The sequence below is a fragment of the Aquarana catesbeiana genome, linkage group LG09, assembly GCF_042186555.1.
Source record: "Aquarana catesbeiana isolate 2022-GZ linkage group LG09, ASM4218655v1, whole genome shotgun sequence".
Lineage (NCBI taxonomy): Eukaryota > Metazoa > Chordata > Amphibia > Anura > Ranidae > Aquarana > Aquarana catesbeiana.
Window position 1 is genome coordinate 231843080 of NC_133332.1, and position 27284 is coordinate 231870363.

The following is a 27284-nucleotide window of genomic DNA, read 5'->3' on the forward strand; positions in this document are numbered from 1 at the left end:
ATAATCCAGTCTCGATGGGGTATCTGGTGAACTTGGCGTGTGAAAAGAGATATACCGACAGGCACAAAAATGACTCCAGGAGCGCTAGAAAGCTGTTATTGCTGGGGAGGACAACTTCAACCGCGCTCTGGTGGAGACATCAAGTACGTATGTGTGCACAAAAAGCTAGGATTATTAAAACTGGTAACCAAGGTGGTTTAAGGTTGTGCTTCAGCTTGAGGGTGATGAAGTATTATTGGGAAAAAAGATGACTCGCGCTAAACAAACTATAATGTATGTGGCCAAGAGGTACCACAACCTTAGAAAAGCACAATGCAAAATTGGAAATGTGATAATATGACAAACCACACTTATTGCGTCTTCCAGGGGCACTTTTCTTGCGAAACGCAGCGTAGGGCTGAGCGGTATCATCGCGTCACCTCCCACTGTTGTTGTAAATCCAGCAGGATGGGCTATCTGTGGTCATCCGGCCGGTGCCACAGACTGTTCTTCTTCTGAGGATGTTCTCTCCTATTTTTCATGTGAGTGTTTACTATTATTTTAAATAAATATCGTTTGATTTAACACTATCGGAGCCCTCCTCTTTTTCTCTTTATGATGATACTACTTTGCTGAGGGCCAAGTCCTTTCCCTGTGGATCCATTCATCTCCACCACAGTTCCTGACGTCCCATCCCAACCTCCATCCAGACTCCTGGGAGTTCCGGAATAGCAGGATTTCATAGCCCATTTAGACCCACTGTAACGGGGGGTCATGGGGTTCTGGTAAGCGGCCAGGCTCTCTATCTATGGTGGTGGACCCATACACCTTGGATTACATATAATTGGATAATTTAGGATTGTCAAATCACTTTGTGGGTGTTTTCTCATATGGACTATTTTTTCACTATTTTTTCACTATTTATATACATTTTTTTTATTTGTATACATCACACACGGATTTTTCTGTGTCTAAAGATTTTCTGCACCAACTTTGATACATTATTGTATTTAATCTCTATATTTGTTTAAGGGGGGCTTGAATACTCCCCCAATTTTGCATAAGTGTGGTTTGTCATATTATCACATTTCCAATTTTGCATTGTGCTTTTCTAAGGTTGTGGTACCTCTTAGCCACATACATTATAGTTTGTTTAGCGCGAGTCATCTTTTTTTCCCCATTTACGTGATGTGTTTGTGTCACATTTAGAACATCGCAGCATACATTATATACATTTTTTGATGCGCAGTTATTTTTTACTTTTTTTGATGAAGTATTATTGACTATCCATGAGTGGTCGGTCTCATGGCCGGGGGGGAGGGGGGGAGAGCGCATTCCCTCTGCAGGAGGTCCATCCGGAGGCAGTAGGGGACAACTAAAGTGTAAACAGCAAACAACAGGGTCCCCTTCTCTGTTCCCCGAGACCTGTATATGACACCACAGTGGAAGTGTACCGACTCCGGGCCAGTGGGACACAGGACGGAGACGGGGGGGGGGGCAGTCGAGTCAACAGTACAAGCAGGGACAACGCCACAGCCCCCCTCCCCCTCGGCCATAACACGGCAATAGTGTCCGGTCACACCGCAATGTCTCCAGTTAGACAATAGTGTGAGAGGGAGGGGGGGATGCAGCAGAACAAGCGTAACAGGTTTCAGCAGCAAGAAAGAAACATAGTCAGCCTATTCTGAAATTTGAAATCGGGTTGCTAGAATGATTTTGATTAGGACTCACGTGATCCGTCGTTGTTTGGAATGCGGGAACGACCACGGTTCCTCTGCGGTCGGGCAGTTTGGGAGAACCGACCAGTAGATTAGCCTAAACGGCCTGTTGGTTTCGGGAGCCTCTGTAGCCAGTTGGGTATCTGGAAAGGTTCCGTTCCCAAAAAGGTGAAGAAACCCGGAAGGTCAGCTGGTGATCTCAATGTAAAGGAGGTCTGTGCGGAGCGGAAGATGACTGCCAAAGGGTATCCCCACCGATAGGTACATCCGTGTCTTCTTGCAGCCTCCAGCAACGGCTTCAGCATCGCTCGCGGTTGCAGTGTAGCTCTGGAAAGGTCCGTAAGGATTTGGATAGTCGATCCGTCGAAGTCAATTTCTCCTTGTTCCCAGGCCTTCCGTAGTATGGCTTCCTTCTGTAAGTATCGGTGTAGGCGGCAGAGAACGTCCCGCGGTCTGGCAAGATCTGTGGATTTAGGACCCAGGGTGCGATGTACTCGGTCAAATTCCAGTGTAGGCGGCTGAGATCCCAAGATTCTGTGGAATTATGGCTGTGACCGTCTCCACAAGGTCTTCTGAACCCGTGGCTTCAGGGATTCCCTGCAGTCTCAGGTTATTGCGGCGGCTGCGGTCTTCCATCTCTTCGAGGTGCAGTTGCATCTCCTGAGTTACCATGTCGTGGGCTGCTTGTGTCTGTTCCATTGCCTGCATTCGGGTCTCTAATGACGCCACCTTTGTTTCACCCGAGGTTACCCGTTCTGCTATGGCATGTAGTTCCGTCCATACCTCCTGGATATCCCTGTTATGGGCCTCCTCTATCTGCACTATCAGGGCCTCTATATCTTCTCTCGTGGGGAGAGCCTCGATATCCGCCCTTGTGGGAAGGGCTCGGAGCATAATCCGGAGACCGGCATCCAAGCAGCTTTGGCTCTGGGTGTGAACTTCCATCTCTGGTTGGAAAGCTGCCGGTGTCTGTGTAAAGAGGTCTGAGTTCGGTGAGTGAGCCGATGCGTTCTCCTGCGATGGGATGGGTAGCTGTGCCATGCGGGTCTCACGCGGCGCGGCTACAATGGTGCCTGGCGATTGCCATTGAGAGCCCCTGAAATACAGCTGGATGCTGGGTTGGGAGGTCCGGTGTCGGGTTACCCTAGTTGCTGATCGTGTCCTGTATTGGTTAGGGGAGCTCATGCCGTGCCCACATAGGTTTTTATCTGGCTTGTGGCCTCCGTAGATCGGGTCGGGCCGGGAGCTCAGACAGTGCACGTCTTTACTCAGCCATTGCTAAGCCACGTCCCCCCATTTAAATTCTTAACAGCCAGGTGATTCAAGGAAGTATCATAGACAACATATGTAGTCAAGTAAACATGCTTATATATCTGCCCTAAAACTAGTACTGGATGTAGAGCCTGTATTGTACAATTACCTGAGTTTTAAGAACACAATCTTTTACTATCCAGAGTGTTATGAAAATTATACATCAAGGGTGCCCAACCGCTGGCCTGCAAGCCACCTGCAGAGCCCTTTAATGTGGCCTGCGACCTCCTGCTCTAGGATGGCGGGTCAGTTTTTAGAATGGAGCCGGCAGTAGAGGAACAATCCTCTATAGCGCTGTCTCCTGTCACAAGCGAAGTGATACCAAATGCACTACCGGCAATACCTGCAGGATGATTCCTGAAGTGAAGAGTGTGTTTAAAGGTCCGTTTGTTTATTAAAATCACATAGCAATGGGCATATTTGTACTAGTTCTGCACTGGTTACTCTGGGCTGCTTTCAAACTGATCGTCAGGAGCAGCGCAGTGCACCTGCGGTTACCTGCACTGAGCCATAGACTTCTGTTATTACCTGCGGGTTTGGTACACTTTCTGAAAGCTCACCAAAACTCCTGAATGCAGGAGTTTTAGTGCACTTTCAAAAAGTGCACCATACCTGCTGGATATAATAGAATTCTATGGCAAAGTGCAGCTAACCCACAGGAAAGCCACAGGTGCACTGCGCTGCAGCCGTGGGTGCAGGTAAACGGCAGCACATCTGTGTGAAAGCAGCGTTAGGACCCTTTCATATTATTGGTTAGTTTCACCTCTGTGGTGCCTGTTTACACCCGCTTACCTCCAATTTAAAAAAAAAAAAACAGAAGATCAATCCCCTTCCTTCTGGGTGGATGGGATCGGAGGGCCCACAAAGTAGAGCTGGCTGTGTCCGTTGTGCATATATAGAGTGGACACGGACCTATCATCCGATCGCTCTGCTCACTGTGTCCCGCGACCAGTTACCAAGTCACTCAAGTGGTCCTCGCTCTTCAAAAGGTTGAGCACCCCTGCTATACATGATATGAGCATTTGAAAGACGACTGCTTAAAACATTACCAGTGTACATGCACTGAGTGAATGGCGACTAGCGGTTTCTGGATGGCTTTGATAATGAGCAAGGAGCATACCCTGAACTATTACCTGTCATGTGCTTTACAAGCATTGCTTGATGTTAAATGAGCCATCAATCATAGCAAACAGGGTCACAAGCTGTCAGGCCGTGGCTTTCCTCTTCATATCTCCCCATGGATTATCCAACAGGTAATAACAGAGGGTACAAATAAACAGGACAACAGGCTTGCTTGTGTGTGTGTTACATAGCAGATATCTTCACAGCTTTAGTGATACCACAGGCCCTGTGTAAGGCAGTCTTTTTTTTAGTCTAGCAGTCTTTCTTAGTCTAGCAAACATGCCCACACAGGATGCTATGCTCTCAGTGTTAGCTAGTGGGCACTTTTGCAAGATTTAAATAGAAGGAAATAAATAGTTTAGTGCTGTCTGTCTAAGTGCAGTCTGTTGACATTGCAGTTGTGCTGAAAAAAAAAAGATGCTTTTCTTAGCCATCAGGAAGGGTCAGCTGATAGCACCTGCATATAAGGTAGACTTGTACTATCAGGATGCAGCGCATTCCATATCCTGCACATGTAGCACAACACAGATGCTTTACCCTGCAGGATGCAGACTCACAACATGGATGCTAAAATCCCTGACTGGGAACTTTAACTGGACTTTTCTATAGTAAATCTTCTGATTGCAGTAAGCAGTCATCAGCATGACTGGCAGACAGAATGTTTGGCATGGGGCCTGTCTGGGTAACTGGCTCACAAGCTCAAGGTACAGAGGTGAGTCAGATAACAGAACAAATGCATGCAACAAGTATAATCAACTTTTTCTAATGCTTCCCTGGTAGTACTACAACTGTACAAAGTCCATTTAGTTTACCTTAAAATGGACCTGAACTCAAAAAAACAAATCCTCCTAAAAAAAAAAAATAGCAGTGAGCTTCTGGTATGTAAGGGTGTCTAGGTACTCATGTGCCTATACCCTCAAAGCTGTATATCTGCAGTGTGAGCTCTAATGCTCTGACTGCTAGTCTCAGTAGCTTTGGAGTGAGATTTGGCGAAGTTACTACTGTGCTGTTCACTGTTTCTTGCTTGAAGTTGTGATATGATTCCAAGCCCTTCCTCTATGAAGATAGTGGCCTCCACGACACCGTGCAGAACGAGACATTGTAAGGAACAGGTAAAAGATCAGCTGCAGGGAGACCACAGGTAATACTGGTGACTTGTCCTTTGTCCTCTGCCTTTTTTTTTAAGAAGTAATTTCCAGTTTATGGAAATGGTTCCATTCCCCACGTCCAAGTTATACATACCTTACCAGTGCTCCCTCAGAGATCCTGCCTTCACTGCAGCTGGCCCTGAAATCCAAGTTGTTACCTGTGTTGAAGGCTAAGGGCAACAGTGGTGTTACTCTTTCCATTTGTTCAGGCACGGTCACATGGCAGGATATCACATGCTCCTCCATTCCCAGTACTGATAAGGGACGTATAACGCAGGCAAGGGGGCCCATTACATAAACACTGTCACTTTGCTCTGCATGGGCAAGGTTATAGTTTCTCCATAATCCGAGGGCTCCATTTTTGTTGGCAGTGATGTGTTTAGCCTTCTGCTGGCTTTGAGACTCCAAAGCAATGACAACTATAGGTATATAAATAGTGGGACAATAAGGAATATGAACATCAGGTGGAAAATCAGAGCCAAGTCGAACACAGGAAAAAAAAAAAAAAACACTTGTTGGCAAGGTACAGGCAAGTTTCAGCACTACCAGGATGCTTTGCTCAATTAGACTAGCTCAGCACTCAGCAGTGTGGACTGAAAGCTGCTGCAATTACATGCAGGTACCTTCAAGTTAACCTCAGTTTATACCTGCTAACAGCACATTAATTTTTTAAAAATAACAAACATGTCATAATTCTACAAATTTGGTTCCGAAAATGGGAGAACACCATCAAAGTAGGCACCACATCCCAAAACAAAGTTTAAATAGGTAGGAAGAGGGAAGGGATTTTTACGGTGCGAATTAAATGTAAAGAGAAAAACTGTGTAATTTATCTCGTTTTCTTAAAAAAGACAATTTTATTGTTTACATTAAAAGCAATCACATATACTCGTTAGTTATAACAATACAGTTAAAACAAAGTGGTCAGAAAATAGGGGATAACATATAGGATATATACTACATAATCATAAATGATGGTTTTTGCATACTAGCCCGACATGTTTCGCATTTGTCGCTTTTTCAAGGGGTATGCAATTAAGTAGCAAGTCATCCAATATTTTTAGTGATTCTACAAAGAAAAAAGGGAAGGGGAAAAAAAGGGGATTTTTATCCACATATAAAGACATTTAACAGTGGTAATACAACATAAAAGACATAATGAAATATGTGTTGTCACTTTCAAGCATCCATGAAGGCTTACCCCCAACAGATTTGACCCTAGATAGTCTCGTCAAAACCACATGGACAGACGCAGCCAGGCAGGACAGCAAGAGGGCTTATAATGCAACCACAGGGAGCAGTAAGGAGAAGCTGCTGTATAAATAAAAAGTATTCCATATAAGAGGGGAGATATCCTTGTGCAAAGGGTTAATTGGGCTTTTAAAGGCATAACCAACAAGTGGATATCACTTACGCCAGAAGTTAATTGAAGCTGCAGCCTGAAAAATGCAGTTAGGCAACGGAAGTGGTAAAGTAGTAATTACCAAAACATGGATGAGTGGTAATGTACCTTAAGACTGAAAAACAAAAAATAAAAGATAAATGAATAAAGAAAAATTAAAAATTAAAATGAAAATGAAAGTTAGAAAAGATTGCCATCTTGCACAGAGGACAGAGATATACAATCAAAGCCAAGGACATACTCAGTGGGAGGGCATTGAAAGTGATGCTTTCAATCAGCATCGCATTACAAATATGCTTAAAGTGTTAAGATTTTTTAAAAAATTAATTCAAAAGGAGAGGATATATAATTATGAATGAGACTCAACAAGAGTTCAACAGGTGTGTCCGCATGGAAAAAAAAAAAAAAACACATGAGGGCATAACTATATAGTATGGAGCAAGGTATGGTGAGCACCACCAGTCACATTACCTGGCTTGGGTCTTAGCTTGCATCCTCCGGCACTGGCAGACATAGCTGTCAGATCAGCCGGTTTATATACTGCTCCCCATCGAGACGGCGTGTGACGTTGCCGGCTCGATGCGGACGTGATGGCGCCACTGCGCAGGCCCGAGAGACCGGACCTCGCCAGGACTTCAATCCCCACAGATCACTGCGCCAAGGGAAGTAGCCGACATGCACACTGCTGCGCACGGCAACTCCTCCCACACAGCGATCGCGTCATGGGACGAAGGAGGCGGGGAAGGGTTGCGATGGTAACCAGCGAAGGAGCTGGTTTGGAGGGGATGCACGGCGCGGATGTGCCCAATCCGCGCCGTGCATCCCCTCCAAACCAGCTCCTTTGCTGGTTACCATCGCAACCCTTCCCCGCCTCCTTCGTCCCATGACGCGATCGCTGTGTGGGAGGAGTTGCCGTGCGCAGCAGTGCGCATGTCGGCTACTTCCCTTGGCGCAGTGATCTGTGGGGATTGAAGTCCTGGCGAGGTCCGGTCTCTCGGGCCTGCGCAGTGGCGCCATCACGTCCGCATCGAGCCGGCAACGTCACACGCCGTCTCGATGGGGAGCAGTATATAAACCGGCTGATCTGACAGCTATGTCTGCCAGTGCCGGAGGATGCAAGCTAAGACCCAAGCCAGGTAATGTGACTGGTGGTGCTCACCATACCTTGCTCCATACTATATAGTTATGCCCTCATGTGTTTTTTTATTTTTTTTTTTTTCCATGCGGACACACCTGTTGAACTCTTGTTGAGTCTCATTCATAATTATATATCCTCTCCTTTTGAATTAATTTTTTAAAAAATCTTAACACTTTAAGCATATTTGTAATGCGATGCTGATTGAAAGCATCACTTTCAATGCCCTCCCACTGAGTATGTCCTTGGCTTTGATTGTATATCTCTGTCCGCAATCTTTTCTAACTTTCATTTTCATTTTAATTTTTAATTTTTCTTTATTCATTTATCTTTTATTTTTTGTTTTTCAGTCTTAAGGTACATTACCACTCATCCATGTTTTGGTAATTACTACTTTACCACTTCCGTTGCCTAACTGCATTTTTCAGGCTGCAGCTTCAATTAACTTCTGGCGTAAGTGATATCCACTTGTTGGTTATGCCTTTAAAAGCCCAATTAACCCTTTGCACAAGGATATCTCCCCTCTTATATGGAATACTTTTTATTTATACAGCAGCTTCTCCTTACTGCTCCCTGTGGTTGCATTATAAGCCCTCTTGCTGTCCTGCCTGGCTGCGTCTGTCCATGTGGTTTTGACGAGACTATCTAGGGTCAAATCTGTTGGGGGTAAGCCTTCATGGATGCTTGAAAGTGACAACACATATTTCATTATGTCTTTTATGTTGTATTACCACTGTTAAATGTCTTTATATGTGGATAAAAATCCCCTTTTTTCCCCTTCCCTTTTTTCTTTGTAGAATCACTAAAAATATTGGATGACTTGCTACTTAATTGCATACCCCTTGAAAAAGCGACAAATGCGAAACATGTCGGGCTAGTATGCAAAAACCATCATTTATGATTATGTAGTATATATCCTATATGTTATCCCCTATTTTCTGACCACTTTGTTTTAACTGTATTGTTATAACTAACGAGTATATGTGATTGCTTTTAATGTAAACAATAAAATTGTCTTTTTTAAGAAAACGAGATAAATTACACAGTTTTTCTCTTTACATTTAATTCGCACCGTAAAAATCCCTTCCCTCTTCCTACCTATTTAAACAAACATGTCATACTTACCTCCATTGTGCAGCTCGTTTTGCACAGAGTAGCCCGAACCTCGTCTTCTGGGGTCCCTCTGCGGCTCTCACGGCTCCTCCCTGCATAAGATAACCCCCTAGGAGAAGCGCTCTCCCAGGGGGCTCAGGTATGTAAAAACGGGGGGGGGGGGGGTTGGGTGCGCTCACTGCCAGGTGTTTTTTCACCTTACTGCATAGGATACAACCCCTTTAAATCCCATCATGCCCTATTAAGTGGCCAGCACAGCATGCTGGGAAAACTACCCATAGCTCATAGAAGAAACTACTGCTTACCTCACCAAAATAAGACACTAATGGAGAAATTTCACACAGAGCTGGCGGGTCCTCTAGTTCTGGGTTTCTGCAGAAGAAGAAATAGAGATATGAAAGGGCTGACACATCTGTTGTATCCCCATTATGATCATTTGTTTATTGTTCACCCAAATTAATGTATGTATGTATGTATGTATGTATGTATGTATGTATGTAGGACTAACCTGGAACTTTGCTCTATTAAGTGGCCCCTGGCATCTATAAACTTGGCCCCAGCTTTTACTGCCCAGCGGTAATGCTGCCATAGGAGCGAACGCCTTGCTGTAGTCGGGGTGTCTTTCTCAGCTGTGTCTGCATTCTTCAAAGGGGAGAACTCTTCCTCCCTGATAACTTCAAAGGCCACAAAGTTTCTGTATCATGGAAAAAAAAAAGACCCTTTAAATACAACTCAAAATTCATCTGATGTATAAAGTGGTGCCTACAACCTGTCATAACACATTCAAAAGCACGTCATTGCCTATACGGTCTATACGGTCAGGGGCATCTCCATAGAACGCGGGGACTAAAGAGGATGTTCTGTGAATGAAACCAAAAAACCTGCAAAATGCAGGTTTAGGGAACTCTCACTAAGGGCTCTTTAACACTGATCAGTTTTTCTTCCGAAAGAAAGAAAAATGCATGACCATTAAAGCCTATGGAACTCTTCACACCAGTCTGTTGTGTTTTTAAAAGTCCTGTATGCTGCATTTTTAGTGCATGTTTGGTGCGTGTAAAAATAAATTTTAAAAAAGCACCAAAAACGCACCCCCCCTTTGATATGACTGGAAAACGCATGAAAAATGTGGCAAAAATGCAACAAAAACACACCCACAGATGCGATTTTGGTGCATTTTATTAATCACATGTCTTTAACAAGTGCAAAACACACTGGAAATGCAGAAAAAAGCATATGTTTTTACCATGTTTTTTGCAATGGAGCAGTGTGAACGCATGCCATAGAGGAAAATTGCAGCTAGTGAAGCTTAGTGTTATTTTCCCCCTCGCAGATGCTGCAAGCTGACCCGATGTGCAGCATCTAAGTGACAGCTAGTCTTTACCAGAGCTTGTGATGGTGGAGATGGCCTGGAAACCTTACCAGGTCACGGCCCTCAGGATTACTCCACTAGGACTGTGGCTGGAACGGAAAGGCTATAGTGTGAAGACTGTTCACAGGGCTGCACACAAAATAGCCAAGGTTGAGTAGAGGTCTGGGCAGGTGGCAAGTGAGAGGGGCAGTTCAGTCAATCCGGATTGGCAAAAAACAGGCAACTGGCAGGTAATCATTATAGTGCTTTTGCTCTGGCTGGCGATAAGACACAACACCAGCCACTTCAAAGGCGAAATACCTTTCTGGTCAGAGGACACATCCAGAATGGTTTCAGGGACCTCTAGAAACCCTAGAAGGGCTCCTGTGAGTACTGAAACACTTGCTGCAGACAGACAGGACATGCCATGCCATACACAGATCTTAAAATATGCTGTTACGCTTGGTTTCCACTAGTGCGACCTGAAAGTCGAGCGATTTTGATGCGACTTGAAACAATGCCTGTGTATTTTTGAGATCTATGGACCTCAAGTTGCATCAAAGTGGGACCAAAATAGTGCAGGGACTATTTTGAAGTCACACAGATATGAACGGTACTCATTGCAAATCATGGGGTACAACTTGTCATGCGACTTTGCAGTCCCAAGTCGCACTAGTGGAAACTGAGCCTAACACTTAGCCTTGAAGTCAGACACCAATAAAGTGAAACAGACAGGATCACAGAAGGGGCTCTTCTGGTTAAGAAAAGTCATAGCAGGCATCTTGTATCTTCTCTTAGGGAAGACATTTACTTTTAAAGGTTTCAGTGGTGTACCTCTTTACTTTAAAGTTACTAGCCTTGCTCAAATAGACAACATGAATAAAAGGACTAAAACACCTACTTTTCCCAAAGAAATATTTTTTTAACAATTTACCCCCTGTACAGTTCTTGTAAACAGAAGCCTTGACGTTTGGACATGCGATTTCTTGTCCAGGAGGATCAGTCTACAGTCTGAATTCTGAGACCACATGACCAAATGTCAAGCTTTTATTTAACAGCACCAGAACGAGCCTGGAGAGCAATGAGTCTGTCAAAGCATTGTTTTAACATCTCAGTATAGGTGCTCTTTAAGTTGTTTTGAGTCTGACTTCAAATGCATGTGATGACTCCAGAGATCCCTAATTCCAACAGTGTTTAATAAGCTCTGCAAGAACTGCCAGTACAACTCCCACGATTCCGTGAATGTTGCCAAGTTGGACACAAAAATAAGTGTTCCCCAATGAAGCTCTTCATACGAAATAAAAAAACTTTACTGCCCAAGTACAGATTGTAGGGAAAGAGCACTAACTTGGCAAACTGGAAGACGTCAAACACAAACTTCTCCATTTTAATTCCATTGGGCTGTACTGGTTTAACCAAGTTTCCCTCTTTGTCCACATATGGTATTTTTTTTATGGCAACGTGATATCTCAGCTGGGGCTCCAGTGTCCTGATGAATAGAAGGCACACGTGTTTAGTAATGGAAATAAACTAGTGGCATGTTTATACATTTTACCAAAGCTGAGCTACAGTAAATCTATAAAAACAAATCACACAAGAATTGGCGCACCTACTGTGGCATAGACTTGGTCTACTACACGTTTCACCTGTAAGGTCATCAATGTACTATTACTATTAGACCGACAGCTTTTTTAAGGCAGGGTTGACAGCTGGATGGTACTATGTACCCAGTGAAATGCAGCAAGCTAAGATGGTGGTATATAAACAAGCATAGGGCAACATTTATTAAACTTGGTGGCGGCACTCTATGGCACACAGTCTGTGAAAAGTTTTACATACCCGGCCACTCTTTTAAGGAAATCTAGGGTAAAGAAATGGTTGCAGATGTTTCCAGCATTGTATGTTAGGCTGCCATCAGGGTTCCGCTTCTCTGCAGTGTCTGGATTAATCTCACTATATTCCACCACCTGATAGATGCCATCGACTTGGCACACCACCCCTACAGGCTCAGCTGGGTATGCTTTCTCCACCACCTGAAACACCAAGAAGAGAACACTTTCCATAATGCAGGATACCAGCACGAATCTTTGACATTTACACATTTCTTTTATGATATTGTTCAAACTTTCCCCCAGCTTTAGCCAGCTGTTTTAATGTAAAGGGAACCTGTAGATTTAGGCCCCTTTGACGCGGGCGCCTTTGTTTTGCGGGATCCGCTTACTCAGCTGGTGGCTCTGCTGATCCCCGCTGAGCAGGCAGATGACAGGTCCGTCTCCACTCACTGTGCAGAGCGGAGACAGACACCATCCCATTCTCCACTATGGGGAGATCAAGTGACTATGGACCATAAGACCACCATCCATTTGGATTTTACGGACTGGATCGGATCAGATATCGGCAGATGTCAGCGGACATGTCGCTGCTAACATCCGCTGCTCCATAGGGGTTAAAGGAGGGCCTGATCAGGTCCACCTAAAAAACTGACATGCGGACCTGATCGAACAACCCGCGTGAAAGGGGCCCAATTCATTTTTAATGTTCATGTGAAACTTATAAGTTGGAATGGAATGGAAATAATCTTGTGATGTAGAAAAGAAAATGGTTTTGTTCTCATATGTGCAAAACATGAAGGCAGCCAGATTTGCACAGCAGTGCAGTACAGCAAGTACACATTAAATTAAACAGGAAACATACAAACCTGCATTAAATTAATCAGCAGCCACCGCTGTCCCTCAACAAGAGCAAACTTAAAGAGGAAGTAAACCCTGATGGGTATTTACTTTACTCTTTGTCCCCCTGCAAAGTAAAAGCATCATGGGCTAGTATGCATGGCATACTAGCCCATTATGTGCCACTTACCTGCAATCGAAGCCCGCGCTGTCCCCGCTGGTGGTCACATCCATCTTTGCCCCTCTTCCTTCAGGGGCCACGAACTCTGGCTCTGTGACTGGCCAGAGTCACGTGATGTCACTCCTGCGTCTGCTCGTGGGAACCCTCAGTTACGGCACTTGCTAGTGAAGAAACGCAATGGAGGGTAGTTTCTTCACAGCACATGCGCTGACGACATCATTAACGCACTACAAGGCAAATATCTCCTAAACAGCGCACGTTTAGGAGATAGTTACAGTACCTATAGGTAAGCTTTATTATAGGCTTACCTATAAGTACAACTTCCGCATTCGGGGTAAACAACCACTTTAACCACTTGACCCTCAGGCCAATTCTGACATTTCTCACACACTTGTAAAAATCTATTTTTTTTTTTTTTTGCTGGAAAATTACTTAGAATCCCAAAACATTATATATTTTTAAGCAGAGGCCCCGGAGAAGAATATGGCTGTTGTTGCAATTTTTTATGTCACATGATATTTGTGCAACTGTTTTTTTAAACACACATTTTTAGGAAAAATTTTTTTTTTATGAATTTGAGTGAACACAAACAAACATAAAAAAAAAGATGTTACACCAAGTAAATTGCACACGCTCATGGAATGGCAACAGACTACCGTACATTAAAATATCCATAGGTGACACTTTAAAAGCCTTTACAGGTTACTACTACAGAGTGACACAAGTCTGATGCTAGAATTATTGTTCACAAACCCGTGTTTTACAAAGAAAGAATCAGCAGCTAAAAGAAATTGATACCCGGATCATGGTTGTAGCTGTAACCATGATCCTGGTGTAACTACCTCAAAACGAGGCCGTATATAAACAGAAGGCATTACTGAGGTGGTTAAAGCATTACCCCCTCCATTTTTTTACGTTTTGTATAAGAGTAGGGAAGAGTTACATTTTTATGTCATATTTTTTTGTGACCTTTTTCCCCTCCTGTATCGTTGAGAAATGAGGGGAAAGGTTGTCACCGGGACAGAAAGGCATCCTCAGCAATAAAAAAAAAAAAAAAAAAAAGTGTCAGAAGCTCGGACTCTTCCCTACTGTCTGTGTTCCAGTAGGAAAGATTTCCCAACACTTTTTGTCCTGACAAAACTGAAGGGTACAAAGACAGCAATAAAAACCTTGCAGAGGCTTTAAACTTTTCCTGCTCTAGACAAAACGATAGAAGGTTTTGAACAGAACTGGAATCTAAAACTAGGAGTAATTCATGAAGCTGTAACACTAATTTAGTTCTGGTATATGAAAGCGAATATTGTGTGTTTATGTTGTTAGGCTACAGAGGATGAAGGGAGAGGAGACTGAACTGCTTAAAGAATAATAAAATGCAAGAAAATAAAAAGTAATATATTGCATCTTTACAGTCTTTAGATGTGGCGGCTACATTTTCACTTTCAGCTAGTACAGGAAATGCCTGTTGATCCTGTCCGAAATGTAGTGTCCTTGTCACTTCCCGTAAGCTGAACTGAAGACAAAAATGTGATCTTTTATGTAAACTACCAATCCCATCGGCTACCTTATAAAAGGCAATGAACAAAAAGGCAGACAAGTTTGTAGTGTAGCCTGGGTGGCTTCCTTCAAAGATACACAGGAGGAATTAAATGTAGCCACCCAGGGAGCGGGAAGTGTGCTATTCACAGGATTACCATGTAAAAATAAAGCAAAATTGTCAGACAAAAAAAATAAATGAATGCAGCTAGCTCGTCTACAAGCTGCAATATATAATATTTTTGATTAAAAAATAAAAAAAAACTGCTACCAAGAATAAATGTAAAAAGCATGGGCTTCAGCATGACAAGCTGTATCCAGCACAGAAGTTCTATATTTATTAACACATTCAAGATAAAATTACAGGCAGAGTAAGCCCCCGTTCACATTGAATGAAGCTTTGAAATCGTGCAACTTCACTTGAAATCGCGCGATTTCAAAGCCTCATGTCAGTGCGACTTGGCTGACATCTGTGCAACTCCATGCACAAACGTCTATGCAAGTTGCATCTGAAATTCGCCAAAAAATAGCGCAGGAACTTCTTTTTCAAATCGATGCACCGCAAAGTCAGCGTCGCACTGACTTGAACAGTTCCATTGCTGACAATAGGGTGCAACTTGTCATGCAATTTGGACCTGTCAAATCGCATGACAAGATGCACTGGTGTGAATGGGGGCTAAATCCCTAATAAAAATGGTATCAAACAAAAACTCCAGCTGCTGTGGGGCTCCCTCATACCCTGCCAGCAGAGGTTTCTTATTCCATAACCTAAACTTGGTGTAGGTTTCTATTTACTAGATGTCTTCTCTCACCTTAGCCCCGCAATCAGCACCTTTGAACACGCAGAAGCCCACAAAGACAGGATCAGCCATCTTCACCAGAATGTTGTCCACACAGTATACGTGGATGTACAAAATGCCTCGTGCCTCCATGTCCTCCAGAATGTGGTTGTCGGCTAGCGCTTTGTACAGTCCTCCATTGCCATCTAAAATAATGCAAACCTTCAATGCCAGACTGCCTGTGTCTTTGAAAGCTTTGGGCATGCAGACCACCATCAGTGCCAAAACAAAATAACTAGACTTAATGGTTACAGTAAACAGCTGCTTGGATAATCAGTGAAATGTCTAGTATAATATGACCACAACTACTGCTTACAGGAACCAGATACATTCACCTTTTCACAATTCTAGAACAGCAGATATGAGTACAAGGAAGATGGATGGTTGCCTGGCAACAAGAACAAGTCCCTCTTCGGATACTTTGAGCCATAAGTTTTTATAACACAATAAACATAAGATTTAAAAATCTAACATAGTTAGTTGGGTAAAAGAAAAAAAACACAGTTGCATAAAACACCTCTTTTCAAGGGATACATTTAGTGAAGTTAATTTTTCCTCAAAGCTGAGCTCCATACCACCTATTAGTTTAAAGGAGAAGTTCCAGAATATAAAAATACAATCAATTACTCACCTAGGTGGATGCAGTATCAGTCCGATGCTGCAGCTGTCCCCTCCAAGACCGAGAACTAAGCAATCAAACATCACCGATCACTCAGCTCTCTGTCTTCAGCCTGCAGAGAGCCAGTGACTGTCCGTTACCGACTCTACTATATGCTCTGTCCCTCCAGCTCTCACTGGAGAGCCGGGCTGTGGAGGTGCTGGGCATGGCTGGCTCAGGCTCACAGCGGCACACAGAGGCAGAGCCAGCTGCCGGTCCAGGCATCTGGGTGGATCCCAACTTTAAGGCTCAGTGACATCAGCCGACAGCAAACTTCAGCTCGCTGTCAGCTGAAACAGGTCATGGGAGTGCAGAACAAAGTGCACTCCTGTGATCCATAGAAGTAGGGCAAAAAGAGCTTTGGCCATACTTCTCCTTCAGGATGGCCATACATGGATCCATTTTTGCTTTCAGCCAGCCAGCTTAATGAAAAAAAACTGAACTGATTCCCCAATCCACATATTCAATGTGAATGCAGGAATCCTCACCACTGTGTAATTGCATTTTCCCCACGAACGAAGGATGGGAACAGGCTATACATGGATCAAAATTCGATCCATGTATGGCCAGCTTTAATTGCCCTTCTCTGCACTTTTTCTAGCTCCGCAACCAAAGATTTACAAAAGGAACGCAATTTCAAAAATTCATGGAGAAAATTGTGTGATTCTTAAAAACAAAAAAAACTTGAAAGTGATCAGCTTAATGTAAAAATCTGACCAAGGTATGTAAAAAAAAACAAAAAAAAACAAAAAACAAAAAAAAAATATTCATACAATGTTTATTTAAAGATGAATTACAGGCATGGCATTTTTTTTAGTTACATTGGTCCAGCTTGGACCGATGTAGCTATACCAATGTTTTTCAACTGAGGTGCCAGAGCAAAATGACATAAAGCTACCCCAATCTGTAACAGTCTGACCAGAGGGCGATCCTGTGTTAACTCCTGTGTACTGACAGGAGGGGGAAAGCAAAGCCCACACCTCCTTCTGGCTCTCCTCTCCTCCTTGCTGCTATTTACAATCCACAGACCACTTAAAGCTGCCTTACAAGCTACATTTTATGGTGTGCAATTCAGGAACACATGAAAATTTGTGTTTTCCTTCACTTCACAAAACTGTGCTGCGTTTTTCAGATGAGGGTGGACGTCATTAATTCTTAATGGCCCCCCTACCCATCTAACAAATATGCGTATGTTGGCACCAACACTGTATCCTGGCCTAGGCCGACAAAGCCCAGGCCTAGGGCAGCACTTTGCAGGGGGGCAGCATGGAAAGAGTCCCCGCCGGCTTGAGCTACACTTTTAGTGTAGCGCCAGTCTTATAGGGTGGACTGGGCTGAGAGGCAAATTAGTCTAGCGCCCCCATAAAGGGGCTGCACTGCTTCCGGTAGGTGGGCAGCCGGCATTCTGCAACTGTGGGGGGGGGGGGTTGGGCGCTTCTAATTTTGACTGTCCTAGCATCCTGGACAGTAATTTGTAATCCTGGACATTATCAGTAATTTGTGCTTAAAGTAGAACTATAGGCAACACTTTTTATTTTCATTTTGGATAGAATACGGGAGGGTTATAGCCCCTGTCAATTTTTTTTTTAGAGCTGAGGTTCAGCGGTTTGTGCACAAGCACTGGGACATTGTGATTGACGGTTTGGAGGACCAAGGCAGGAGGCCTAGGCAGAGAAACTACAGAGAAGAGCCACGAGGTGGAGTACTATTTGCTTTGACACATTGATTTTGAAAACCCCTACGTGGGAAACTATTCTACTGTGAATCTTTACTTTATTTTCTATAAAAGTGGCCATCAAAAGCCCTAAATGTAAGTTTGATGTTGGCTCAAACTTGTCTTGCATACACACGGTCACACAAATGTCGGAAATTCCAAACTTCAAGAACGCGGTGATGTACAACACGTACGACGAGCTGAGAAAAATGCCAGTGCAGCTCTTCTGCTTGATTCCGAGCATGCGTGGACTTGTGTGTCGGACTTATGTACACACGATCGGAATTTCCGACAAGTTTTGTTGTCGGAAAATTTGAGAGCCTGCTCTCAAACATTTGTTGGCGGAAATTCCAACAACAAATGTTCTATGGAGCTTACACAAGGTCTGACTTTCCAACAACAAGCTCACATCAAACATCTCCCGTCGGAAATTCTGACCGTGTGTACGCAGCATTAGGGTTTTTGAATGTTTGCACAAGTGAAGCTTTTACAGGTGAATAAGTGCACATAAAACCTTATGGGAACGTGGTTGTTAAAATGAATGGTCTGGCAACAATCTATCTTTAATTACTGAAAGTAAAAGAGATCAAAAGCAGACTTTAACCAGCATGTACCTGGAGCCATTGCTATCTTGTCCTTGCGTTCTAGAATAGCTTTTCCATCAAAGTCAACAGCAGGCAACATCCTCTGCTCAAATATGACCACATCTGTCCGTTCCATGCCAAAGTAGTTGTTTTCCTCAAAAAAGGTCTGTGTGGGGTTCAAGGTGAACTCGCTTGTCATGATGTACCTAAGAAGAAGAAGCAGAATACAGGCTATATGATCACAGTTACCAGCATTTATCAGTCACCTGGGTTACACAAATTACATGGAAACTCCAGGTGAACAGCTAAATACATAACTGAATTTCCACACTGTACAGCCAGATATATGACACACACAGTCCCGGTTTAAGGAATTCATCTTCCTGGTTTACCAATTCTGCACCATCCCCTCAGTCCAGTAAACAGGAGCTGATCCAGAAGAGGCCATTCCACACCAGAAAGTGGTGAAGGCGGGTGTAAGCATTACAGGAATAACTAGAAAATTCCAAATCTAGTTCTATTCAAGAAAGTCATGTGCATGAACTCATCCAACCTTTAGAAAGTTTATTTGAATCAACAGACACATAGCAGCTTCACATCCAAGCACATTCTCATGCTTGGATGTGAGCATGCAGACCTTTTTTGAATGGTACTATTACAGCTGGGCAAAGCTATGGTCATGCACATAGAGAGATGGATGTTAGATGGATTTTCAGGAAGCAGATGTTTATTTTTTGCATTAATATGTACTGTATGTATTTTATTCATGGATGTTACGGTATGTTTGGAGTTCAAATTTAAACCATTTAGTAGACCACACCACACACTAGAGACAGACTAGAAGAACCTCTATCCTCACGGGAACAGACTTTGGTATATCTGGAAGGTGCTGGAGGCTATAACCTGCTAGAGGTGTGTCTGGCCTGCCCTGCCTGGTGACTCCCCCCCCCACCCCCCACCCCCTTCCCCGTAAGGTTACCCTACAAGCTGACTGATCATTTTATATTAGGCTACCCGCAGGATAACAATCTGAAGACATGTATGAGCCTAAGGCTATCATAGTTTTTCTCCTTTCCCATGTCAATTTAGCCATCTTACACCTTTCCTGTACCAGGATACATTTTTTTTAAATAATCTGCTGCTGTTCAAAGTACAGTTTGAAAATATGGACTGTATCCACCAATAAATGTTACTTCATTGTGTATGACACAGCAGTGTGGACAACAGCATTGGAGAACATTTTGGACTTTAAAGCTCTAAACAGCAAAGGAGGTCACAGTTGTACTTGAAAAGTTGAAAAAAAGAACTGTTCCCCCTTCCTTGACACACTGTTGGGTGCTGGTCCTGTTTGCAGAAGTCTTCATAGTGGGAAAAGAGAAAGGATTTGGCCGTTCTCACATCTAAAACATCACCTTAATTGTAAAGTCCTCATAGCTATGATTAAGCGCTGATTTAGCATAAAATGCATTAGCTGTGGATGCTGTATTCCCTGTCTTGTTGTGCTGATGCATTTTTTTGAAGACTTTACAATAAAGGGATTAAAGTTAGTTAAGATTAGGAGGGCCAGGGAAGATAGACCAATGCACTTGTCTGTTATTGTTTTCATGAGTTTATGTGTAGATTTACACTTCTAAGAGCCCTTTCACACCGGGCCGCCAATAGCGTCGGCGGTAAAACGTCACTATTTATAGCGGCGTTTTACCGTCGGATTAGCAGCGCATTTCGTCTGCTAGCGGGGCGCTTTTAACCCCCGCTAGCGGCCGAGAAAGGGTTAAAACCGCCCACAAAGCGCCGCAATAGCGGCGTTTTGCCGGCGGTATCCCAGCGCCGCCCCATTTCAATGGGGAGCAGCAGTGGAGGAGCGGTAAACACACCACTCCTTCACCGCTCCAAAGAAGCTGCCGGCAGGACTTTTTATCCCCGTCCTGCCAGCGCAGCGCTCCGGCGTGAAAGCCCTCGGGCTTTCACACTGGAGACAATGCTGCAGCTGTTTGAGGGCGGATTGCAGGCGCTATTTTTAGCGCTATAGCGCCTTCAAAACGCCCTCGGTGTGAAAGGGGACTTACTGCCATGCAAGTCAGCAAACTGTAGAACCTCAATTTACATTCTAAAATGGTCAACTATTTTACAGGCAGCATCAAACTAAAATGTTGGCTATATAACTACCGTCTATATAAGTACACTAGTCTATGAGTTATCTTATATATAAAAAAATTAAAAAAAAAAAAGCTAAAAAAGTTTCCCCTTTCCTAAATATCCATATCTAGGTCCCCAAATCTGAATTAAGGTAGTTATACTATGTAATACTAACCACGGCACGGAGCAGTTGGTACCATATTTCTCTCCAGCCAATTGCTGCAGTCGGATGATCCTCTCTGCCTGGATCTGATACAAAGTTTTTCCGCTTGGCAAACCAACTTTATACATTCCTTTGGGGTATGTCACGCCAAGGCGTGTACCTTGACCCCCTGCAAGCAGCAAAACCGCCACTTTATTCTGTGCTATTTGGTGTAAACCTGAAATAAACAGACATAAATGGTATATCATAACAGCAGGGTAAGCTTTTCTTTTAATAGCACCAAATTACATAAGGCTTTCACAGTAGAAAATACAGTAAGTGGGCATACATAGAAAACAACCAGGGCAGAACAAGGAAAATTGCTTTCTTTCATTCTTATAGGAAACATAGAATGACACAAAAGGTATATAAATCCCTTGTGTGGGCTACAGTCCCCATTCCAGCAGCATATCTCCTAGGGTTCCAGACACACTCACTTCTGACTGATTGTTGGTCCCGGTGTTTCAGCCAGAGCCATGTCATGTGACTATAGAAAGTACAGGCCGGCAACTCGACAGCTTCTCCATAGAAAATATTTATTTAAGCATTACACCAATAACATCATCCAAAAATGCTGATGGGTTTCGGCCTTAGGCCTTCATCAAAAGCCTAAAAATATATCTATATGTCATGTGACAGCTGCCTTGAAGGGCTGGAGTACTCTGTGGACAGACTGGTGGTGTTCTTCTGCTCTGAGCTCCTGGTTCCCGTACCCGTCCGCAGCCACTACCTCCATGTTCACTCCACCCATTGCTCCTGACCATTGGCATAGTTCCTGGTACGTGCTTCCAGTCACTCCAGGGAGCTGGCACTGTCCTTGGTACACTCTGTTGCTCTTGGCCACTGGCACAGTTCCTGGTACATGCCTCCAGTCATTCCTGGGTGCTGGCACTATCCCTGGTACACTCTGTCTATCTCTCCTATCCTCTGTTATTACTCCTGATACACTCTACCTATCACTCCTGGGTGCTGGCACTGTTCCTGGTTCACTTTGCCAAACTCTGCTCCTCTTGGACCTTACAGCCAGGCAGTGTCACCCCAGTACACTACATTGCCAACACTGTGCCTCCATGCCCTTGCTGCTGGCACAACCAGCCATCGGTCCACTTTACCCTAGCTCCAACAGAGGCACAGCTCCTCCTCCTCCCTCGACCCCTCCTGGAATTTATCAGCAGAGCGCTGTGTGGGTGGCTCAAAAAATTCCATCACACGTTTACATCTTAGTTTATGTCTCAAGTAAGGAACCTGGTAATGACCTGTCAGCCAGAGATAAATTCTAGCATTTCCGGGTCAAATTCAGCAAGTTCCCAGCTATGATCTCTTTTGAATGCTACCTGTCCCTCGGACTTCGCTCCTCAGTGAACACAGTCAGACAGGGTAGGGTCTGGCTAACTCCACTTCATGACATCCTTGGAAGGACCAAACAGCAAACTTACCCAAACAAATAAAAAATTCACATGCATCCTGTAGGGGAAAACCAGCATGCTACTTGTTAGCACATGAACTGAATGACTACTTGCTCTGCTTCTTGCTCTCACACTCCAGCCCTGCTGTACGTGGACTGCAGGAGGCGGATACCAGGTCATATTCAGGTACTCACACTGCTTGTATTTAAAAGATACATCTAGAGCCTGTTCACTATATGTGGCGTGACTGGTATTTTTCTGCATCTGATCAAAGCCTCAAGAGTCACCTCAAGAGCACATAGAAAGAAAAATAGTTCACAATGCTGGTGCGATATGTGGGCATTGGATGGCACTGCGGGTCACCGCAATGCACAGCAGCTCAAGACGCTACAGTGCAAAGACCTGAGTGTAGTGTAACTTTGTACACTTAATAAAGTAAAAAAAATGTAAACAGTGCACTGCCTCCTCACCACCTGGCAAAGCTGACATCATCCCCACATAAAACAGAGTGTTTTACAGTGCGGCCAGTGTAATGATGTATGAATGATTACAAAGCTGCATTCATTTGTCACATTTGTGTATATTATGCATCTCTAGATATTGGCTTTAACCACTTTTATAGCGGACACTTTTACCCCTTTCCTGCCCAGGCCAATTTTCAGCTTTCAGCGCTGTCACACTCGGAATGACAATTGTGCAGTCATGCAACACTGTACCCATATGACATTTTTTGCATTTTTTTGAGACAGATCGAGCTTTCTTTTGGTGGTATTTAATCACAGCTGGGTTTTTTTTATATACAAACGTAAAAGACTGAAAAAAAAAGGTTTTCTTAGTTGCAGTTATAATATTTTGCATATATGTAATTTTTCTCCTTCACTGATGTGCACTGATAGGCAGCACTGGGGAGGCGGCACTGATGGGCAATGATGAGGCGGCACTGATAATCAGAGCATTGATGAGGTGGCACTAATAAGGCTGCACTGATGATCATTGACTTGATTATCTGTGTAAATGTCCCCGGTCACACTTGCCAGTTCCTGGCTCTCCTCTCCTCACGCTGTCACAGCACGTCAAAGGACTGCCGATAACCAGAAAGTTTGTTTACATGTGATGAGCTGTGATTGGACACAGCTGATCACGTGGTAAAGGACTGCTGTGATCGGGGGAGCGGGGGTGTAGTTTTGGGAGGACTTCCACGTATGCCCTCCCAGAACAAGAGAGCCACGCTGTAGCTGCCTTTCAGCTATAGCACAAGTCTGAAGTGGTTGAAGCAGAACTAAACTCCCTATACTTACCTTCTCTCTACGAGTCCAAAATCTGTGAGGGGTTCCTCACTAGCACTAGCATCTTCTCCCCAGCTTCTTCTGGGTGCCAGTCTTCGGGCCTCTTCATTGGTCAATGTGGGATGATGTAACTACTGCACATGCACAGGACACATCACAAAGACCATACTGGTGATGCTGCGCAGCTTGTTTTGCATGTCACAGAAGACAGTGAGCAGGCAGTTAGGTGTATTTTATTGCAGAAGGGACGGGGCATGTCTCTGTTGCAATAAATAGCTCCCTTGCTTGTAAATTTTTTAAAAAATGTCTTCAGTTCCATGTGAACTAAATTTCCACATATACACAAGATGTGTGACCATCGCCAATAAAGTCAGGCGCATGTTTCACCCACACTGACATCCCACTCATTCTATTGCCTACACACAATGCGGACAAGTACTTGGAAACAATTACAGGAAGGGAGATTGAAGGAAAACAATGGGCCGGCTACAGGGAGGTCATTCTAGGTCTTACAAAGCTGCTTTTTTTTTTTTACTACACGAGTATCAACAAGAACAGCACTGAAAGTATTTTAGTGCCTTATTTTATTCTATTCAGTTTCAATTAAAAAAATAAATTTTTTTTGTAGTTATTCTGCTAAATATGAAATGATGCATATCCACTTTGGCTGTACAAGGATAATGGCTGCAGCTGCAGTTATCATCCCGGTTCCAAACTTTTCAGCCAGCGATGGGCTTTGCTTTAGAAGTGATCTGAGCCGTTCTACAACCCCTGATCACTTATACAGGGTGAGGAAGGGGGTCACCCTCTCCCATCTCAGCCTAACACCTTTACAGGGCTCTCCCACGCGATTGGTGAAGCACTGAGAGGGGAGGAAGGAACATCCGTACCCGCCTCCTCTCTATGATGTAAGAGACCGGAAGGGACAAGGATTTTCACTTCTGGTTTCAGGTTTGTTTACAAACAGTTCTGGGCTTGTACAACATACGATCAACCTGATCTCAGTTCGATCAGAGCTTTGGAAGCCAGAAAAGACATCTGGTGTATCATAGACTCCAAATCTCTCCATAAGAGGACCTGTTACTGTCCGTGCTATCACAACTGATCTTGGTTTGATCAGATTCTTTGGAGGTCAGATAAGACATCTGGTATCTCATAGACCCCCAGATCTCCCCATAAAGAGGACCTGTCACTGCTCATGCTATCATAAATGATGTTGTTCATCCCTCGTGATAGCAATAAATTTGATAAAACAAAAACGGAACAGTGTTAAAAAAAAAAATAAAAAAAAAAAAGAGTGAGCACAATAATACTAGCACCAGATCTGTTCTGTAAATCTAAAACTTTTCAATTGTAGATTTTTTGGCTACTGTAGTTTGTTACCATTCCATGGGCATACGCAGTTTTAAAGTTTGACATGTTAAGGTATATATTTACCATAACATAATCTTTTATACGTTATCAAAATATTGAGTATTATATTGTGTTTAAAAAAAAAAAAATCAATATAAAAGTGTAATTTTTTTTCAAGAGGCTGCACAAATATCGTGTGCCATAAAAAATTGCAACATCCATCATTTTAATCTCCAGGGTCTCTGCTTTAAAAAAAAAGATATATTTGGGGGTTCTAAGTAATTTTCTAGCATAAAAATGCAGTTTTTTTCATGTGAGATGGGTCAGTATTGGCCGGGGGGGGTCAAGAGGTTAAAGGCCAGCGCCTGCCAAAACATTTTCTATGTCGTTTTTACGGAGCAGGGAAGCTTTAGTTATCACTTCTGTCCCATATGGGGAGATTTCTCTTGACTTCCTGTCAGGACAGGAAGTGATGTGAAATCCCTTCAATGGGAACACAGATGAAAACAAACTTTTGACGTCTGTGCATTCTGGTGACATCCATAATCCCCCATTATTTCCTATACTGACATCACAGGGACAAGGAGTGAGGAGAAATCTCCCCAAAGCTGACCATACAATCTGATTGTACAATCTCCATGTGATTGGGTACAAAGTGGTTGGATTGTTTTGGTAGATCTAAGTAGGACTGTATGGAGATTGTACAGTGTGTGGAGATTGTACGGCGTGTGGAGATTGTACAGCGTGTGGAGATTGTACAGCGTGTGGAGATTGTACAGCGTGTGGAGATTGTACGGTGTGTGGAGATTGTACGGTGTGTGGAGATTGTACGGTGTGTGGAGATTGCACGGTGTGTGGAGATTGCACGGTGTGTGGAGATTGCACGGTGTGTGGAGATTGCACGGTGTGTGGAGATTGCACGGTGTGTGGAGATTGCACGGTGTGTGGAGATTGTACGGTGTGTGGAGATTGTACGGTGTGTGGAGATTGCACGGTGTGTGGAGATTGCACGGTGTGTGGAGATTGCACGGTGTGTGGAGATTGCACGGTGTGTGGAGATTGCACGGTGTGTGGAGATTGTACAGTGTGTGGAGATTGTACAGTGTGTGGAGATTGTACAGTGTGTGGAGATTGTACAGTGTGTGGAGATTGTACAGTGTATGGTCTCTTTAGGATCTCACCTTCCTCCTCCCAGGCTCTCAGCTCCCCCGGGTCGCTCCTCCTCACACTGCCCACGAACTCCTCGGGTACCGGGCACATGGTGTGGTCCAGGCACTGCGGACAGCTCTTCTCCCGGACATAGGCCTCCTGTGCCCGCTGGCAGTGCTCCCTCAGCTCCCGGGGCTCCAGCAGCCTCAGCTCCCCCAGCAGGGACTCCCTCTGCCCGGCCGTCAGCTCGTCCCAGAAGCGCAGCAGCTGCTCCTGCCCGGCCTCCTGCACCCGCCGCCGCTCCATACGCCCCCCGTTACTATGGGAACCGCACAAGCCTCCTTAACCCGGGTATCCTCCGCTCCGGGGTCACTATGGAGACCGGAGCCGAGGCTGAGGTATATGAACAGAGAGGGGCGGGACTGAGCGCGTGACTGCTGGGAGGCGGTGCCGGGAGGGGTCACGTGCTACAGGGATGCTGTATAAAAGCTGAGGCGGCTCAATTGAGGCAATGTGGAGTGGCTGACCTCTGCGCTCCGTTAAATAAAGAAATAAATGAATAGATAAATACTTTTCTAAAAAAGTGCGTTTTGCAATAGAAAAGACAATATTTACCTCGTAAATATGAACTTTGCTGTCTTCATGTGCTAAAATCTTCAGCGTTCCACACTTTTGGGGGTTTTGACCATTGGTGGCTGGTGTTCAAAATTTTGAGGGGAGCGCAAACAAACTGAAAAATTCAGAACAAAAAACATCCACTGTGCCCATCAAACGTAACATCTGTGCCATCAAATACCGCCACTGTGACCCCGCTCGCCATCTGCCCGACACCTACCCCTATCTCAGTGGGACAGCGGGTGACGGCGGCGAGCTGTGTCCTCCATGCATCTCCTCTCCTCCTGCTGATAGGTGTCCAATCACAGCGCCTGACGTTTCAGCCAATCAGGTGATGGGTAACACAGCCGCGCTTCCTGATTGGCGGAGAGGCAGTTCAGTGTTAGAGCAGCGAATATTCATTTGCTGTGCCAACACACCTGGGTAAACTGCAAGCGCAATGCTCTGCACTCGCAGTTCACCTATGGCTCTAATCAGGTGCTTCAACAAAACACCCCCGCCGCTGGAATTCAGGCGCCAAAAAGGGGCCGGACGCCTGAATAGGGGGTGGCGGTGGCGGCCATGGATAGATTCATGCAATGCAGGAATATATCCATTATTCATAGAGGGGGTGGCTGGAGAGGGGGAGCGGCGTCAGTGCACCCTTAATGGATGCACCGCCACTGGTTTTGAGTACCTGTGTC

At 44.3% G+C, this 27284-nt stretch overlaps 1 protein-coding gene across 2 annotated transcripts in view; it reads right to left on the reverse strand.

Moving 5' to 3' along the window:
• The window catches only part of LOC141108370 (UDP-N-acetylhexosamine pyrophosphorylase-like protein 1), a 63512-nt gene extending 37087 nt beyond the window's left edge, over window positions 1-26425 (reverse strand). For both annotated transcript variants that reach the window (XR_012236056.1, XM_073599932.1), the window contains exons 1-8: window positions 26019-26425; window positions 20766-20970; window positions 18485-18660; window positions 15472-15644; window positions 12116-12309; window positions 11625-11765; window positions 9437-9622; window positions 9234-9300 (exon numbers count right to left, since the gene is read on the reverse strand). Coding sequence is in view for 1 of the 2 variants with exons in the window: in XM_073599932.1 (XP_073456033.1) it covers window positions 9234-9300; window positions 9437-9622; window positions 11625-11765; window positions 12116-12309; window positions 15472-15644; window positions 18485-18660; window positions 20766-20970; window positions 26019-26292 (1416 nt within the window). In the remaining variant the exon portion in view is untranslated. The remainder of the gene's footprint in view (window positions 1-9233; window positions 9301-9436; window positions 9623-11624; window positions 11766-12115; window positions 12310-15471; window positions 15645-18484; window positions 18661-20765; window positions 20971-26018) is intronic.
• Window positions 26426-27284: the final 859 nt, after the last annotated feature.